Raw genomic sequence first — 14,486 nt, forward strand, 5'->3', positions numbered from 1 at the left:
ACTTATCATTTGCCAAAAATATGGTGTTTGGGTTTGAAGGAATGACCGTAAATGTTTTGGATACCTTGTCTATCAGGATGTCGACAATGGTGATCACTTGGCTTCCAGGCTTGCTTGGGCTGCTCACATGTAAAAGCAAATCCAGTGGATTAAGTAGCTGTTGTTTGACTTCATCTTGGACCGCTGGTTCACTTTCTACCTCAATATGAGATGGCCTTGTGCATCTTTCCTGATGTTATGCCCACAGACCATGAATTGCATTAATCTGTGGTTCTCGGGAAGGTAGAGGTATCACAGGCAAACAACGAGGAAATTGTCTTGTTGTACATCTCGGACCTGGTGGACCATCCATGTATCCGTAAGATTTTATTTATACTTATTTCACAGTAAATGGAAGACGGGCGGAATTATGCACATGTGATTGCAGGCCACGGTGGCACCTCTAGCCGTGGCAGGGAAAAAATTGGAAATGCGGCGCAGGATGACAACAGCAACGCCGACTTGACTGCTTGGAGCTGGAGCCATCAGACCCATTACATTGAGACTACAGTCGACTCCCTCTTAACCCATACCCCTCCGTGGACGTCCAGACCTATGGGTTATGGGAGAGTATGGGTTTATGGGGTGGTCACACTAAGTGACATACGTGACAATTTGCCTAATCGGGAGCTGTAACACCCCATACATGGGTTATGTTAGCTCAAAATTAGTGTAAATCGACCATTTTATTGGTTTTGTATTGATTTTATGCCAATTGTTTACTTACTGATCCCATTTTGGGAGTATCAAATGCAATGATAGCAATCAAGGTATGGGTTATGGGTAAAAATATAGCGGAGAATACCCCAAAAAGGTATGGATTATGGGGTATGGGAGAGTTATGGGTTATGCATGGCATTTCCCTGCAAACGAGGTCGGTAACCCAGAAAATGTATGGAGTATAAGGGAGTATGGGTTTATAGGGGTATGGGTTAAGAGGGAGTCGACTGTAATGATTTCAAAACAGTAGTCAGAGGATGAGAGTTGACACGGATGTTCTTTTAGATTCGGGATGATCCATCAATTAGCAAAAGGTGATGAGGAGGATGTTCTGATCAGAATAGCAGAAATTTGTCTATCCGCAATGTGGTGTGTCTATTGGTTAAAATTTAAGCATGAGTATTTGGCACTGTAAAGCAGGATGAGACCTGAATGAGACCAGAGTGACCGATTTGCTTGATATACAAATCTGAGTAAATCATTAAGGCAATGACTCGACTACCATTCCCATGGTTCAACAATACAACCAAAGGGAACGTTATCAAGCACTCGGGACAGGTAAGTATTATAGTAAGTTTGAACACCCCATAGATCTTGGGCAGTCCTGTATGCACAGTCCAAATCTACAAGTCTCCATTGATATGACTTGCCAGATATCGGGGATGGGAGACTTGGAATTCCACCTTGTTCTTGGCTCAAAACACAGAGTATGTTGGCATAACGTAGATCATTGTGGATGATGTGTAGGGAAGCTAAATCAGAGCACAAGGTCTCTAATTCAGATCTTGCCCCCCCAAAATGAAAACGGTATGAGTTTAATGTGATGGAGAAGCAGTGTTTATCACGCACTCTGCTCCGTCTGGTAAGGGTTCACCAAGGGTAAGATGTCTGCCGAGCTTCTCGAGGAGTAAAAGGGACATTGGTCCAAAGTCAAAGAAGTCAGTTGAGCTGAGGAGCTGTGTCAAGAGGCAGCCACAGTACCAGCTACACAATCCTTACCGGAACTGGAAAAAGCCATAGCATCTAGGTATAGCAGAGCCTTGTAAGCATTGCAGACCCTCATACATGATTGCTTCTTTGGTCAAATCCTCACTATGGTACTGTCTTGCAAGCTTGACCACAATTGGTGGAATCTGATATCCTAATGTCTCATTCCCAGAGGGAACCGAGCATTCACAGTCAAAGAGCATGCCTGTGCGCCCTGTCGATATCATTTTCCCCAACCGGATATGGAGTGAAAGATTCCCAGGTGGTGGAAGTTTGAAAGGTGGATCAGGATGTGGCTTAAGAACATCTATGTTGTGGGTGTTTTCAGGTTTTTTTGCGTAATCATCATCGAGAATCCCGCTGTCTAGTGATGGAAGGCTTGGCCGACGCAAGACAACTGGTATGTCAGGTCCTTTCCAAGCATCGTTGGTAGTACCGATTTCGCCAGATATAATGATGACGGCAGATACAGCATTGAGGGGCTTACAGTGAATAATGGCGGTCAATACTAGCAACAGTCCAAAAGAACCAAAGACGCACCAAGATATTGCTCATGGTTTCCTAGCTTCGAGATGATGATTGTGGCGAAGAAGAGGAAGTAACCGTCACACGTGATATCGCATGGACAACTTCAATTGGCGAGATGCAAACATTTCAAAACCCATCCTTCATCGTTTACCGTGTGCATTGCACCTTCTGTCAGCCACTAATATTAATTGGACTTCTACATAGTTGCTTCTTTTCTTTTTACTTAACAGCTATTAACCTAAGACTATGGTACTAAGGCGTGGGATACATAGTTGCTTCATCGTCAAGTTTTCCTACATAGCTGTAAATGGCTTCGCCTCTCAGGTGTGACGTGAGATATACTCGGGAGTTATCGAACATCTTTGCAAATGCGGTGAGTCACCAGTCATAATTACCATGCAGTAGCGCCCCGGAGAGATAGACATTGAGTATATCCAACTATGCTAGAACATGGATATGCGAATGAGTGAAATGCTGGTCTGAGAAAATTGACAAGTCCTTGTAGACGGATGAAAGAAGAGTGGAGATCGTGGCTACATGTGTTGAAGACTGTAGCAACAGGCGATTGCGAACGAGATCTGAACGTTGAACACCAATGACTTTCGTTGTAAGCGTTCATGAATAATGATATCTGAGTCGCTTCTCCTGGGATATCATGGGTATACATTGAATACATAGTACATAGGTACCAGCAGCGATCATCAATCACTGCCTCTGAGTTGGAGAAGCCAGATCGCTCAGAGCCACCCAGCTATCCGAAAAAAACTTAGCTCATCTTCAGTCTTTAGTTACATTAAAAGCACGTACCCAATGGACTAACTTCAGGTTTAACCGGTTCAAAACTTCTTCACATGGCTGTGACTCTCCGATTATGATCCGTTTCCATCGTGAAGCGTATGAGAGCCCGTGTTCGGTTTTGGGTGTATCGCCTACTTGCTTGACCTATACAGTGAATCCTTATTAATTAAGTGTTAGATCTAATCGGATCGAAACAATTGCCCCATGTGATTCTGACTACTCTCTTTCAGCAGCGACCATCTGGACTCTTCATTAATTATTGTCCTTATACACACATCTTTTGTAACGCAATGGCCAACTTCTTGGTATGTAAGTCCATTGCTTTGAAGAACCGTACAGGTCACTAATGATCCATCCGCTGTCAGCCACTCAATGCCGTCTCCAATGTTATCATTGTATCCGGCGAGATTGGCACTCCCAACGAAACTTGGAAAGGTCCTACCATACCAGTTGTCTTGCAACGGCAGAGCGTTCCATCTTTGGAAACCGGAGTTCTCGATGACTACGCCACGAAGATTGAGAATCGAACTTTTTCTGACTACTGCAAGCCTTATCCTGATCCACCTTTTGAAATCCCGGCGCCTGCAAATTTGACCCTTCAGATCCGTTTGGGGAATGTGTTATCTGAGGGCCAGAGCAGTATTGTTTTCAAGTGCGAATGCTTTATCCCCTACGGAAATGAGACTCTGGAATATATCATTCCTCCAATGGTGGTCAAGCTTGCAAAACGATACAAGAGTGATGATGTGAAAAAGGAAGCAATCATGTATGAGGGAATAAAATGTTTACAAGGTTCTTCTATTCCACGTTGCTATGGCTTTTTCCAGGTTCGGTGAGATATGATGGTTTACTTGCATGTTTGAATAATAGCTTGACTCATTCGCTTTTCCAGCGCACTTGAATTCTTTGACTTCGGACCTATGTCAATTTTACTGCTTGAGGAGCTTGGAGGACTTCTCACTCTTGATCAACCAGTGACAGATTCCGCAAAGTACATAATATATTTTACAATACTTATGGACCATCCTGAAATCTACTTCTTGCTTTTATTAGGTCCGATATAGAGGGCTTATGCTCTGATTTGGCTCATTTGCGCATTGTTCATGATGATATGGGATATCAAAACATTCTCTCTACATTAAGTCTTGAACAAGGTGGTCTTCCCAGTCTCCCGTCTCCAATCTCAGGAAGGACATATGGCTGGAGGCTAGCGGGATTTAATGGTGCTTTTAGAACTTCCACAACTCTGGAAAATGTTCAGTCATTTTATGATTATCATCTTCCCGGAGTTTTAGAGAATGTTTACAAGCCATTCGAAGAGTAAAGATGTGGAATTTCTAGGCTTGGATAGATAGATCAATTGATAAATGGTGTTTACTCCGAGTCATTAGAAGAACTTGAGTAAATGGAATATGTGTAGTTTAATAAGGGACTAGAATCTTGCTACCATTAGTTCCCCGCAGGTGCCGTGCACTTTTAAGTGCAAATTCAAATTTTGATATATGGTGTCTCCAACTTTGATTGGCCAAGAGATAAATTTCACGAGCCATGCCGAAGACTGTAGTCAATTGAACGATCCACTGAATCAAATTGAGCTTTCTCTATTTGGGCGCTTATGGAAATTTCTTGAATTCGGCGGAATAGAACAACTTATCCTTTACTTCTGGAGCCCTACAATGACGAGTGCAGCAAAAGCGGCAAACATCAGAACACCTGTTAACAGTTTCCGAGACGTGCCTGCACTACCCCTAACGCCACCAGCTCCGGCAGAGTCGATTGCAGTGATCTCCGCGTCACTGAGAGCTATAACGGTGTGGAGGTAGAACGGTCAACATCGAAGGGATATAAATAGGATAAAGAAGGAAGACGCACATATATCACCCGCGTCAAGGTATCGTTGGAGTCTGTCTTTCTTTGAGCTGGTACTACAGTGAAGGAATCATCGACTTAAGTACCCTCGCAGAATATTCGCACATCAGAAAGACGTACGTGACAGCGACAGCCCCCTTGGCTTTCACCCAGGCTAATAGAACTTGTTCCGGCGCTACGTTAAGTTTTTTGGCGAGTTCCTTGACTGGAACGTCGACTGGACCACCTGGGCGCTGTGTCAAAGGGCTGATGTGAACACAGTGCAGGAAGGTACAGGTACACAGTGCAGGAAGGTACAGGTACACAGTGCAGGAAGGTACAGGTACACAGAGGTATTTTGAAGGAAGTACGTTAGTGAATGATTAAACCAAACCGGAGCTCAAAGTTTGAATACTTACATGAGAGCACTATAAGCTTCAATCACAATGTTGTGCTTCTTCGCGTACTCGATAATGGGAGCTTGGGTAGCGTAAACATAGGGATGCAGCAATATCTGCCAAACACAAGTTTTGAATAACCTATGCTGGTAATTAACGAGGCGCAAGGTTGAAACACATACCTGATTCGCAGCTGGGGGAACCTTTGCTGAGGCTAAAAGGACAGCAAGGTCATTGACACCAAAGTTACTAACACCAATGCTCCTAAAATCGGAGGTAAGAGGAATAAGAGTAAGACGACGTAAACATAGGGTGGAAAATGCCAGTGATTCCGAGTCGGAAGGCATCATGAAGGTGAAGACGGGACAAAGTGCGGAATATACGTAGCCTAGTCGTCCGTGAGTTCTGACTTACTTGACAACACCCTGTTCTTTCAACTTCTCCATCTCCTTCCACGCAGTTGGAATATCCGGAACAGCGAGGCGGGGGTGGTGGATAAGGTATAAATCAACGTAGGTGACTCCAAGCTAATGTTCATGATTAGTATCCGGTTATATCGCAAACACAAACGAAACCAAGAGAAGGAATAGTGAACGAAAAAACCTACATTTTTTAAACTATTCTTGATCGAAGTCTTGATATCAAGCCCGTTCAAGCCGGAATATTTCGTAGTTATGAATATCTCTGAGCGCTTCAGCCCGCTGTCGAGGATGGCTTTACCTGCCTCAGCTTCATTGCGGTAGGCTTGAGCGGTGTCTGGGTGAAGTCAAAGGCAGCGAGAGGAGGCGTCCGTTGAGGAAGGTGTAGTGATAATTGAAGGAGAGGGCGTCTTTCGTTAGCTTCAAGTTCATTAAACTCAACTAACAAACCAAAACTCATTCACCGATATGACTAAAGCCAACATTGATAGCCTGATCCACTTGGTTTATAGGACCATCCCCATTGCCTAATTTCCAAGTACCGAACGCGATAGTGGGCATTTCATAGCCTATGCATGAAAAATGAAAAAACATGACCAATAAATCCATTGATTATACACGCGTGGGGTAAACGAATTGAGGTACTTACCACTGTTCAGTTTGACAAGATCCCAAGGCATGGTCGTCGACGTTTATGAGGAGGTTAGCTGCGATGATGGTGGAAAGAGTTCAAGCTGACGAATTCGTGAGAATCATGAGGATATCACTGTCATAAAGTATCGTGCGACGACGTGGGGTTTAAGAAGCACTTAATCTATTTTGAGAAAGAGCGCCTTGGCCACGACGACCAGAGGGCGCTTATCTAGGTACGTTGACATTGGACGGCATAGTGTAATGTGGTCTGACAATCACTGAAAATGTTTAAAAAAGGACCGAAGTAGACCACTCTATATACTGTATTCCTACTTCCCTTTCCTACGTTCCTTCCGCTTCCTCCCGATGACAAAACCAACACTCTGACCTGGCTTTTTCAACATTTTTCCATCCTTCACGTCCTTATCCTTCACGTCCTCTATACTCTTCAGTCTGTTCACTTCGTCAACCTTGCGTTTCTTCCTTGGGGCCGGTTCTTCAGATTCCTCTTTCCAAGTTTGAGAAGGGACCACCGCCGCCTTCTTTGGATCCCTCTTTTGTGTCTTTTGTGTCGGATCAGCCTGTGAAATGAAGAGCACAGTCACAAATCAACGTCAGGGTTCGAAATAGCATAGGAACGCTGCCCACCTTCCTCCGTTCATCCTGCATGACCCTTCTTCGTTGCACAACCTGTACATTCTCAATCGAAAACTCCACTATCACCGTGCCTCTGCTTTTCTTCAGCGCAGTACCACCACCACCAGCACTCTCAAGTTTCTCGATTTCCCCTTCGACTCTCTTGATCCTCGACTCCTCCTTTTCATTCTCAGGTTTACTTTTCTCCGCCTTCAACAATGCCACTAATTCCTCCTTCCACCATCCCTCCCAAAGTTCGGCAACACTCGGATTGTTATTCGCCCAACGTAAAACACGGAGAGCGTCCGCATGGGTGTTCAGCTCAAGGAATCCATATCCTTTACTTCGGCCTTTACCTGTAATCGGATCAACGCGTTCTTGTTGTCGGACAAGTTTGGCTTGTTTGGTGAGGTTGGGTTTACTACGACCAAACGTTTTACGTTTCTTGCCCTCCTTATCGTTTTTTTCCTGAATGTCGGCGTCGCCCTCCGCCTCAGCCTCTGGTTCGACAGTCAATTCATCCTCCGTCAGCCCTTTTCTCTCCCCACCCTTCACTTCCTTGTTGAACATCTTCACTGCATGAGCCGCTAGCCGTCTAAGCATGCGTTCAGTGACAAAGATCGGTATCTGTCTGATACTGAGACGTGTTTTGGAGATGTATAATGAAGGATTTGTTTTGAGAAGGTTTTTCCTAGCAGTGAAAGAAGACGAACGCCGTTCGAGGTCTGCAGGAGAAAGGAGGGTTGCTGCTGGGGAGTTTGGTAGAATAACTAGATGAACGAAGGTATATGTTAGATTGTTTCAATGTACAAACAAAGATTGAAAGTGAAACCCACCTCCTTCGCGTAAAAGATACATGTTCCTTTTGTCTGCTTTCTCTCTCCGTCTTTCACCCTCTTCTTTTAGTTTTCCCGCTTGATCGCGGGTGACGGCCCGTACGACGTCGAGAGTTCGACCTTGTAAGACGAGGCTGCGGGCCAAACTCGAGGAGGGGTCCGGAGTAAGTATAGAGGGAAGTTTGAATGGATTTTGTTTTGGCTATGGGGTTGAATCGAATGAGTAATGAGATGGAAAATCGATAGCTACGGGAACCTCACGGTCTCGTTGGAACCGGTTTCTGCTCGCAACAAATCACTCTGAGCAACGACTTTATCCGCGTCCTCCTTGTTCCAGAAGCAAGCAAACCCAGTTCCTCGAGAACGTCCTGTTTCGGGATCCATGGTTATTCGAGCATAACGAAGAGGTCCGAACGCTCGGAATCTAGGTAATGAGAAAAAATGGTTCGTAATGGGTCGATGAAAAACAGGAAAACACGTACAGCGTTCTGAGTTCATCTTCGGTTGCAGTAAAGGGCACGTTCCGAACAAACAGCGTAGTACCAGCTTCAGGGGCAGGCAGTTCTGGTTTAACGGGAACCTCCTCCTCTCCATCGCTTTTGTTATCATCGTCACCGCTGTAATCCGATCCCGACTCGTCCCCGTCGTCGTGAAGCCCGATACCATCTTCATCTTCCGAACCAGTACCGCTAGACGAATCCGAGCTGCTCCCGCTACCCGAAGCTGCATCGTCTTCCATTTGGTCACCGTCGTCATCCGCCTTGCCAAGTTTGGCTTTTTCCTCCTCCCACTTGTCTTTACTGAGTGCCCAATCGACAGCGATGATTCTCTCATCCAAGCTGTGCTCATTATCTTCTTCTTGGTCGGACTCTTCCCCTTCATCCTCGTCTTTCTCTTCCCCAACAATTCCTTTCTTCATCCTTTCCTTCATCTTTTTCTCCACCCGCCTCTGCTTCTTCCTCTTCTGTTTATCGCTAATCATATTCTCCGCCATCCCTGCACGTAGTACAGTTCCATTACATCCTTCCATGGCCCGTTCCGCGTCCTTTTTACTATTCATCCATACGAACGCGAATCCTCGGGTTCGGGATTGTGACCTCGGTTGAGAATTCGATTTTTGAGACGGCTCCTCTCCGTCGTTGGCAACGTTGGCGTCGTCGGTTTTGGTTTCGAGAGGAATGTGTATAGAGTAGATAGGGCCGTAAGGAAGGAACAAGGCACGAAGGTCCTGCTGTGAGGTATTGAATGGAATATTCCTCACAATCAATCGTGCTGCACGAGTAGGAGCAGCAGCGGTGGATGTGGTGGAGGCCTGGTTTGGATTGACCATAGATTTGGTCAAGTTATCCAACCGTTTCTTGAGTTCGACCGAGAGTAGATTCCCTTTGAATACGTGTGCGTGAAGTTTAGTGACAGCTTCGAGTGCGTTTTGGGGAGTAGCAAACACAACATGAGCTTTGGAATGAAGTTATTGAGATAATGCAAGATGAGCTATTTACGAAAAGGAAAAAATAAAATAAACACACCTGTATCAGCCTGTTCCGAAGAATGGCTCACCGGCCAATCAACCTTCTCCGCTCCTTCACATTTTCTAAACTTTTTCCAGAGGACTTTCGTGTCTATTTCCGCAGGAATTCCTGATACGACAATTGTACGGATCGCGAGAGGGTCATGAGTAGCTTTAGGATAACTCGGTCTAGGTGGAGGTATAGGTTTCGTTTCCTTCTTCACTTGTTCGCCTTTTTCGCCTTTTTCTTTAGGCTATCCAAATCCAAGTACGTCTATGAGTGAACCAATATAGTTGATTATGACAACCCACTTTGCTATCAGCCCACTGAACACGAAGACTCCGTCCAACGAGGTTCAATCCATCCGTGGATATTTTATCGAACGCAGCTTCAGCATCTTCTTTGATAGAAAACGATACATAGCCTACGCCTTTGGATACACCTGTCCCGGATTCTGTGACAACAAAAGCGCTCCGTACAGGTGCGATATCCGAAAAAAGTGTTTGCAGATCGGTGGAAGTTGCTGTGTAGGGTAGATTGGATACAAATAGTGTGGATCTGGAAAACTGTTGTTTTAGCCAAAGACGACAAACTATTGAGATGGTACGCACCCGTGTTGCTTGAAAGCATCTTTCTCGTCTCGTTCTTTTCGTTTTCCGAGCGACGCCGACATTGATGAACGAGGAAGAACGAGAGCGGGAAAGGTGGACAGTAAATCATAAGCGCTCAAATAACGGAAGCGCTTAAACCTGTTTTCTCCAAAGCGGTCACGGATCGTCTCGGGACCGTCTTGACAAGGTGGCAAGTTGTAAATGAAACACCAGGTCTCTGAGTCGCACTTTACATATCGATTCCTGGCCGTGCGCTATACCTGCTCCTCAATAGTTCTCGATATGGTCCGTCAAACGTATTCCTTCGTCGAAAAGTTTCTTGAACTCAAAGATCTAATCCGACAAAGTCAGCCTTCAAGCTTCAGGGATCATTGCTACGTCGTTCCATTGAAAGCGGAAGCATATATCATTCAAGAATCTTTTTTCCTAGGGGGAATGAAGAACTCACAAAAAATGCCTGGCTTAGCTTTTATTTTGAGGAACCACTTAGAAATTCATCGAAGGTTTATAAAACCCTTATTCTTATTCTCGTCATTATGGAAGGAAGAGCGTTCTAGGTCACCCACTTAGTCATTAGCACGGATTCAACAAGGTCAAGGATGCTTCTAAATCTGAAATTTTCGAAAAGGTCTGTCACTCTCCCCGTAAACATCCCAGACCTCCCAATGATAATCTGCTCTAATGATATTACTCAGCGAGCCATTTCGTGCCAGTGAACCTTGACTGTTTCATCAGTTATTCCCATGTATCCTGAATGGAGTAGCAAGGATGGGATCTTCACCAATACATATGTCTCTGTTATTTATGGTCCGAGTCTGACCCCTCTCTGTTCTCCGTCTCCCGTCCCGCCCTTAATCCCACTCCTACTACCACGTTGAAAGAATCTCCATGGTCAGGCGTCCACACGTTAACGCTCAAAATCCCCAAACGACTCTCCATCAACACCTCCCCACTGCATCAAACAACTGGGATGTGATATATCCGCGTCTGAGACGCTCTAGTCTTGTGTCTCATCGATGGGTCGTTCCACGTCGTGTATGGCATCGCTGGGGTTGTTTGTAGTGCCGATACTGGATTATGATGACGATATCGCTGCTGCAGGCTCTAGGTCAACGAACAATACGATGGGGACAACGCCAAATGTGTCAGGTGCGGCTACATTTGCGGTGGTTGATATATCATGACCTCTAAGAAGTGAGAGTCTATCGACCGCTGCTTGCGGAGTGTTCGATCGTATTGAACGGGCTGCTGCTGCTGGTTCTCATTATAATTCTGCGGGGGGTGATGAGAGCGAGTGGGATCGTTTGTTATGATGGAGGCAGTGGGACTGTTATGTGGATACATGAGTGACTTGTCTTCATTCTTCCTTCATCCGCTTATACTCCCCCCCTGCCTCATACCTCTCCATCCCTCATACCCCTCCCTCCCTCTCAAGACCCACCCGTCCCGCAGATTTCAGCTACGAATACGACGCGAACCATATTAGTATCCTTACCGTTACGAGGCTTTGGGATGGAATCGTCGGAACTGCTCATCACCCTCTCGCATCTGATCTTCCCGAGCTAAATGCAACGGTAATGAATCCAAGTGTCCGAATAAAAGTAAGCTCCCCTTCTACCGAATGTGGCTCGTGCTCAACTCACCGCCACTATATAGCATTTTCTCTATTGAATGAAGTATACTAGCCGAAGTAGTGTTGCGGTGGTTCACGGGAGGTGGGATCCATGTGTAAAATCCAATGCTGTCTGTCTTGCGCATTTCCTTTTCTCTGCTAACATCATTATGCAAAATGTGTTGACAACCTCATTTCAACCTCTGCCTCAAATTTCAAGAGGTAACTTTTGAGTCGCTTCTCAGCTCCCATTATGCATCAAGGCTTGTATCGTGACAGGTGATACTATTTACTAGTAGTGTATATAACGTAATGAAAGAAAATTCCTTTGAGGGTCTCAGGCTGATACTATTCCAAATATCATCGGACTCCGATCGGAGATAGTTTTGCGGGCCAGAACTCACAACGAGTGAAGAAGATTCATTCCACAATGATCTAAGTAAGCTCAGAGATTGTGTTCTTGAGAAAGGAACTAGCAATCAGTACTTAGTTCCGCTGTGGGCGTGGCGGCGTTATCTAGCCAATCGGTAGCTGGAACAAACGGTCGCGTTTATGCATATCACGTGAATGAAATTCTTGACCACAATCAACAACTTGAACCACCATCTCGAAACCGACCATGGACAGTATGTTGGTTTGTATTGAACTCTTCGACTGTTATGATGAATATTGACTGCGATCATTCATTGTCAGCCCCTCAATGCGGTGTCCTCCGTGATCATCATATCTGGCGAAATTTCTACCCCCGAAACCGCTTGGAAAGGACCCGACTTGCCAATTGTCCTGCGCCGCCAAAGCCTTCCATCTCTAGAAAGCGGAATACTCGATGATGATTTTGCAAAAGATCCTGAACGTGCACTTGAGGTAGAGGTTCTCAAGCCGCATCCTGATCCACCCTTTAAACTTCCGACACCTGCGAATCTTACACTTCATATTCGTTTGGGGGAAATGATATCGCATGGCCGTACGGGTATGATATTCAATTGTGAATGCTCAGTCCCTTATGGCAATGAGACACTGGGATATCAGATTCCCCCGATCGTGGTGAAACTCGCAAAACAGTACCACAGTGAGGATTTAACCAATGAGGCAATCATGTATGAGGGTCTACAATGCCTGCAAGGCTCTGCTATTCCCCGATGTTATGGTTTCTTCAAGTTCCGGTAAGCTTTGTGCAGACTGGTTTTGTGCTTGCCTTATCACTCAGCTTTGCAGCTCGGTAGAGTTGTTTGACTTTGGACCAATGTCACTTTTACTCCTTGAGAAACTCGGCGGACTTATTACTCTTGGAAAGCCATTACCAGATGGAGCACGGTGTGTAACAAATACTGCATTCTGCTATACATTATTCTCATACCATATTTGTTTTGTGGGAGTAAGATCTGATTTAAAGACCTTGTGCTCTGATTTGGCTGCCCTACACATCATCCACAATGATGTACGCTACAATAACATACTCTCTGTCTTGAGCAAAGAAGAAGGTGGACTGCCAAGTCTCCCATCTCCAATATCTGGCAAGAAATATCAATGGAGACTTGTAGATCTGGATTGTGCTTATAGGAGTCCCCGAACATTATGGGGCCTCAACACTTATTATAATACTTACCTGTCTCAAGTGCTGGATGACATTCCCTTTGCTTCCGATGTTGAACCATGGGAAGTTTCTAATGTCAAACAATGGGAATGACTGGTATAGCTCAATTATATATTGTTGTTGTACCAAGTTTTAATCAGAATAATCAGAATAATCTTGCTAATAGTGTCAAATGTCATTCAAGAGTTTACATTTGAATGCTGTATTCCACAAGACTTCATTGGGATCAGTAATTTGCTCTAGTGTACGAGTGGGTGAACTATCAACTATGATACGGAAACCCACTTTGGACCTGCATAGGAACAGTACGGATTCGGAAAGGAAGTAAACTGACAGTCCCCTCGAGGAATGTAAATGAGCTATATTGCTTTGACATGAGGTCTTAAAATGTATCATATTGAAGACTAGATCTTATCCTTCAAGTTAGCGGTATCTTTATTCTGTCTTCTACAACATCTGCAAAACATGGATATTCGGCTAAGGGCTGAGAGCAGATCCCAGCAGATCCCAGTACCGAAAGCACTGAGAGCAGGCTGCTCTGAGTGCTTTCACTGCTGGGAAATGCTTTCAACTGCTTTCGGACCCTTAGCCGAATATCCAGGTTTTGCAGATGAATCCCTTGACCCACATGAACTTCAACCAACCACCACACCAACCACATCCACCCCTTGACCCACATGAACTTCAACCAACCACCACACCAACCACATCCACTTTGGCCTTAGGTCCAGGATCCACCACTCCCACTGCATATCAATGCTCAAAATGCTGCACTTTACCTTCCTCATCGCCTGGAGCTATCAATGGGATGGATCCTCCCGCTTTGCATTTCAGCCGCTTTCCATACTCTGCGGCTCTGAATCTTGTGCCTAACGCGCCTATACATCTATTCCAAGCAGTTCATCTAGGGAATCTTCCTCAAAACCTGCAACAGAATGTTCTGCAGATCACTCAACGGTTTCCATTACCATTGACACTAAGCCTTGCAGCAGTTCATTGGGATTATAATCTGGATCTTGGTTCTCAGTCATCAGTAAGTTCCTGTTTGTATAATATGTATGATATCATACACATCATACACTATTAGCAGGGTTCGAAGTGAAAAACACTTGACCATTGGAGACAGTTGACAGAGGGAGATGTGATGATAGTGGGCACATTCAAAGATGTATAAATGGTTGAAGACCCCATCGACTTGCTGCTCCAGTGGTCCACTAAACCCGTACTTCGCGTTCTTCAGTCTTTACGTTTGGTGTTTTTGAATCAAAAATAGCCCGACCAAAGGATAGGGAAAGGGTTCACGAGTCACGACGACAGAG

The 14,486-nt window shown here is 45.1% G+C and overlaps 5 protein-coding genes across 5 annotated transcripts; 2 read left to right on the forward strand and 3 right to left on the reverse strand.

The window, feature by feature from the left end:
• Positions 1-1,073: 1,073 nt before the first annotated feature.
• C8R40DRAFT_889261 (uncharacterized protein) lies at positions 1,074-2,345 on the reverse strand. Its single transcript, XM_046236589.1, has 4 exons — positions 2,287-2,345; positions 1,759-2,228; positions 1,609-1,707; positions 1,074-1,543 (listed from the first exon to the last, which is right to left on the reverse strand). Exons 1-4 carry the CDS (start codon positions 2,299-2,301, stop codon positions 1,258-1,260), a joined length of 870 nt encoding a protein of 289 aa, XP_046079017.1. The 5' UTR covers positions 2,302-2,345; the 3' UTR covers positions 1,074-1,257.
• Positions 2,346-3,172: 827 nt separating this feature from the next.
• On the forward strand, positions 3,173-4,485 carry C8R40DRAFT_889385 (uncharacterized protein). Its single transcript, XM_046236591.1, has 4 exons — positions 3,173-3,377; positions 3,438-3,904; positions 3,965-4,063; positions 4,126-4,485. Exons 1-4 carry the CDS (start codon positions 3,363-3,365, stop codon positions 4,394-4,396), a joined length of 852 nt encoding a protein of 283 aa, XP_046079018.1. The 5' UTR covers positions 3,173-3,362; the 3' UTR covers positions 4,397-4,485.
• A 77-nt stretch (positions 4,486-4,562) lies between these two features.
• C8R40DRAFT_889275 (Aldo/keto reductase) lies at positions 4,563-6,544 on the reverse strand. The gene is made up of 10 exons (XM_046236590.1): positions 6,387-6,544; positions 6,202-6,306; positions 5,926-6,074; positions 5,733-5,845; positions 5,501-5,582; positions 5,340-5,434; positions 5,062-5,187; positions 4,945-4,997; positions 4,819-4,875; positions 4,563-4,743 (listed from the first exon to the last, which is right to left on the reverse strand). The coding sequence occupies exons 1-10, from the start codon at positions 6,415-6,417 to the stop codon at positions 4,730-4,732; spliced, it is 825 nt and encodes a 274-aa protein (XP_046079019.1). The 5' UTR covers positions 6,418-6,544; the 3' UTR covers positions 4,563-4,729.
• A 402-nt stretch (positions 6,545-6,946) lies between these two features.
• C8R40DRAFT_1063334 (uncharacterized protein) lies at positions 6,947-10,023 on the reverse strand (the record flags this gene model as incomplete). Its single annotated transcript, XM_046225518.1, has 7 exons — positions 6,947-7,776; positions 7,843-8,044; positions 8,104-8,266; positions 8,325-9,297; positions 9,369-9,603; positions 9,662-9,908; positions 9,962-10,023. The coding sequence occupies 7 exons, from the start codon at positions 10,021-10,023 to the stop codon at positions 6,947-6,949; spliced, it is 2,712 nt and encodes a 903-aa protein (XP_046079020.1).
• Positions 10,024-12,145: 2,122 nt separating this feature from the next.
• C8R40DRAFT_1241926 (uncharacterized protein) lies at positions 12,146-13,337 on the forward strand. Its single transcript, XM_046233558.1, has 4 exons — positions 12,146-12,207; positions 12,267-12,736; positions 12,789-12,887; positions 12,954-13,337. Exons 1-4 carry the CDS (start codon positions 12,193-12,195, stop codon positions 13,258-13,260), a joined length of 891 nt encoding a protein of 296 aa, XP_046079021.1. The 5' UTR covers positions 12,146-12,192; the 3' UTR covers positions 13,261-13,337.
• Positions 13,338-14,486: the final 1,149 nt, after the last annotated feature.

Source organism: Lentinula edodes (assembly GCF_021015755.1).
Source record: "Lentinula edodes strain Le(Bin) 0899 ss11 chromosome Unknown C8R40scaffold_83, whole genome shotgun sequence".
NCBI lineage: Eukaryota > Fungi > Basidiomycota > Agaricomycetes > Agaricales > Omphalotaceae > Lentinula > Lentinula edodes.

Coding starts and splice junctions, on each gene's coding strand:
- C8R40DRAFT_889261 (XM_046236589.1), bottom strand. Junction 1,708..1,758: donor TATGGCTTTTTCCAGTTCCG/GTAAGGATTGTG, acceptor ACAGCTCCTCAG/CTCAACTGACTTCTTTGACT. Junction 1,544..1,608: donor CCCTTACCAGACGGAGCAGA/GTGCGTGATAAA, acceptor TGGGGGGGCAAG/ATCTGAATTAGAGACCTTGT.
- C8R40DRAFT_889385 (XM_046236591.1), top strand. Junction 3,905..3,964: donor TATGGCTTTTTCCAGGTTCG/GTGAGATATGAT, acceptor TCGCTTTTCCAG/CGCACTTGAATTCTTTGACT. Junction 4,064..4,125: donor CCAGTGACAGATTCCGCAAA/GTACATAATATA, acceptor TGCTTTTATTAG/GTCCGATATAGAGGGCTTAT.
- C8R40DRAFT_889275 (XM_046236590.1), bottom strand. CDS start 6,417: ATGCCTTGGGATCTTGTCAAACTGAACAGTG. Junction 6,307..6,386: donor TCTTGTCAAACTGAACAGTG/GTAAGTACCTCA, acceptor TTTCATGCATAG/GCTATGAAATGCCCACTATC. Junction 5,846..5,925: donor TCAAGAATAGTTTAAAAAAT/GTAGGTTTTTTC, acceptor CATGAACATTAG/CTTGGAGTCACCTACGTTGA.
- C8R40DRAFT_1241926 (XM_046233558.1), top strand. Junction 12,737..12,788: donor TATGGTTTCTTCAAGTTCCG/GTAAGCTTTGTG, acceptor TCAGCTTTGCAG/CTCGGTAGAGTTGTTTGACT. Junction 12,888..12,953: donor CCATTACCAGATGGAGCACG/GTGTGTAACAAA, acceptor TGTGGGAGTAAG/ATCTGATTTAAAGACCTTGT.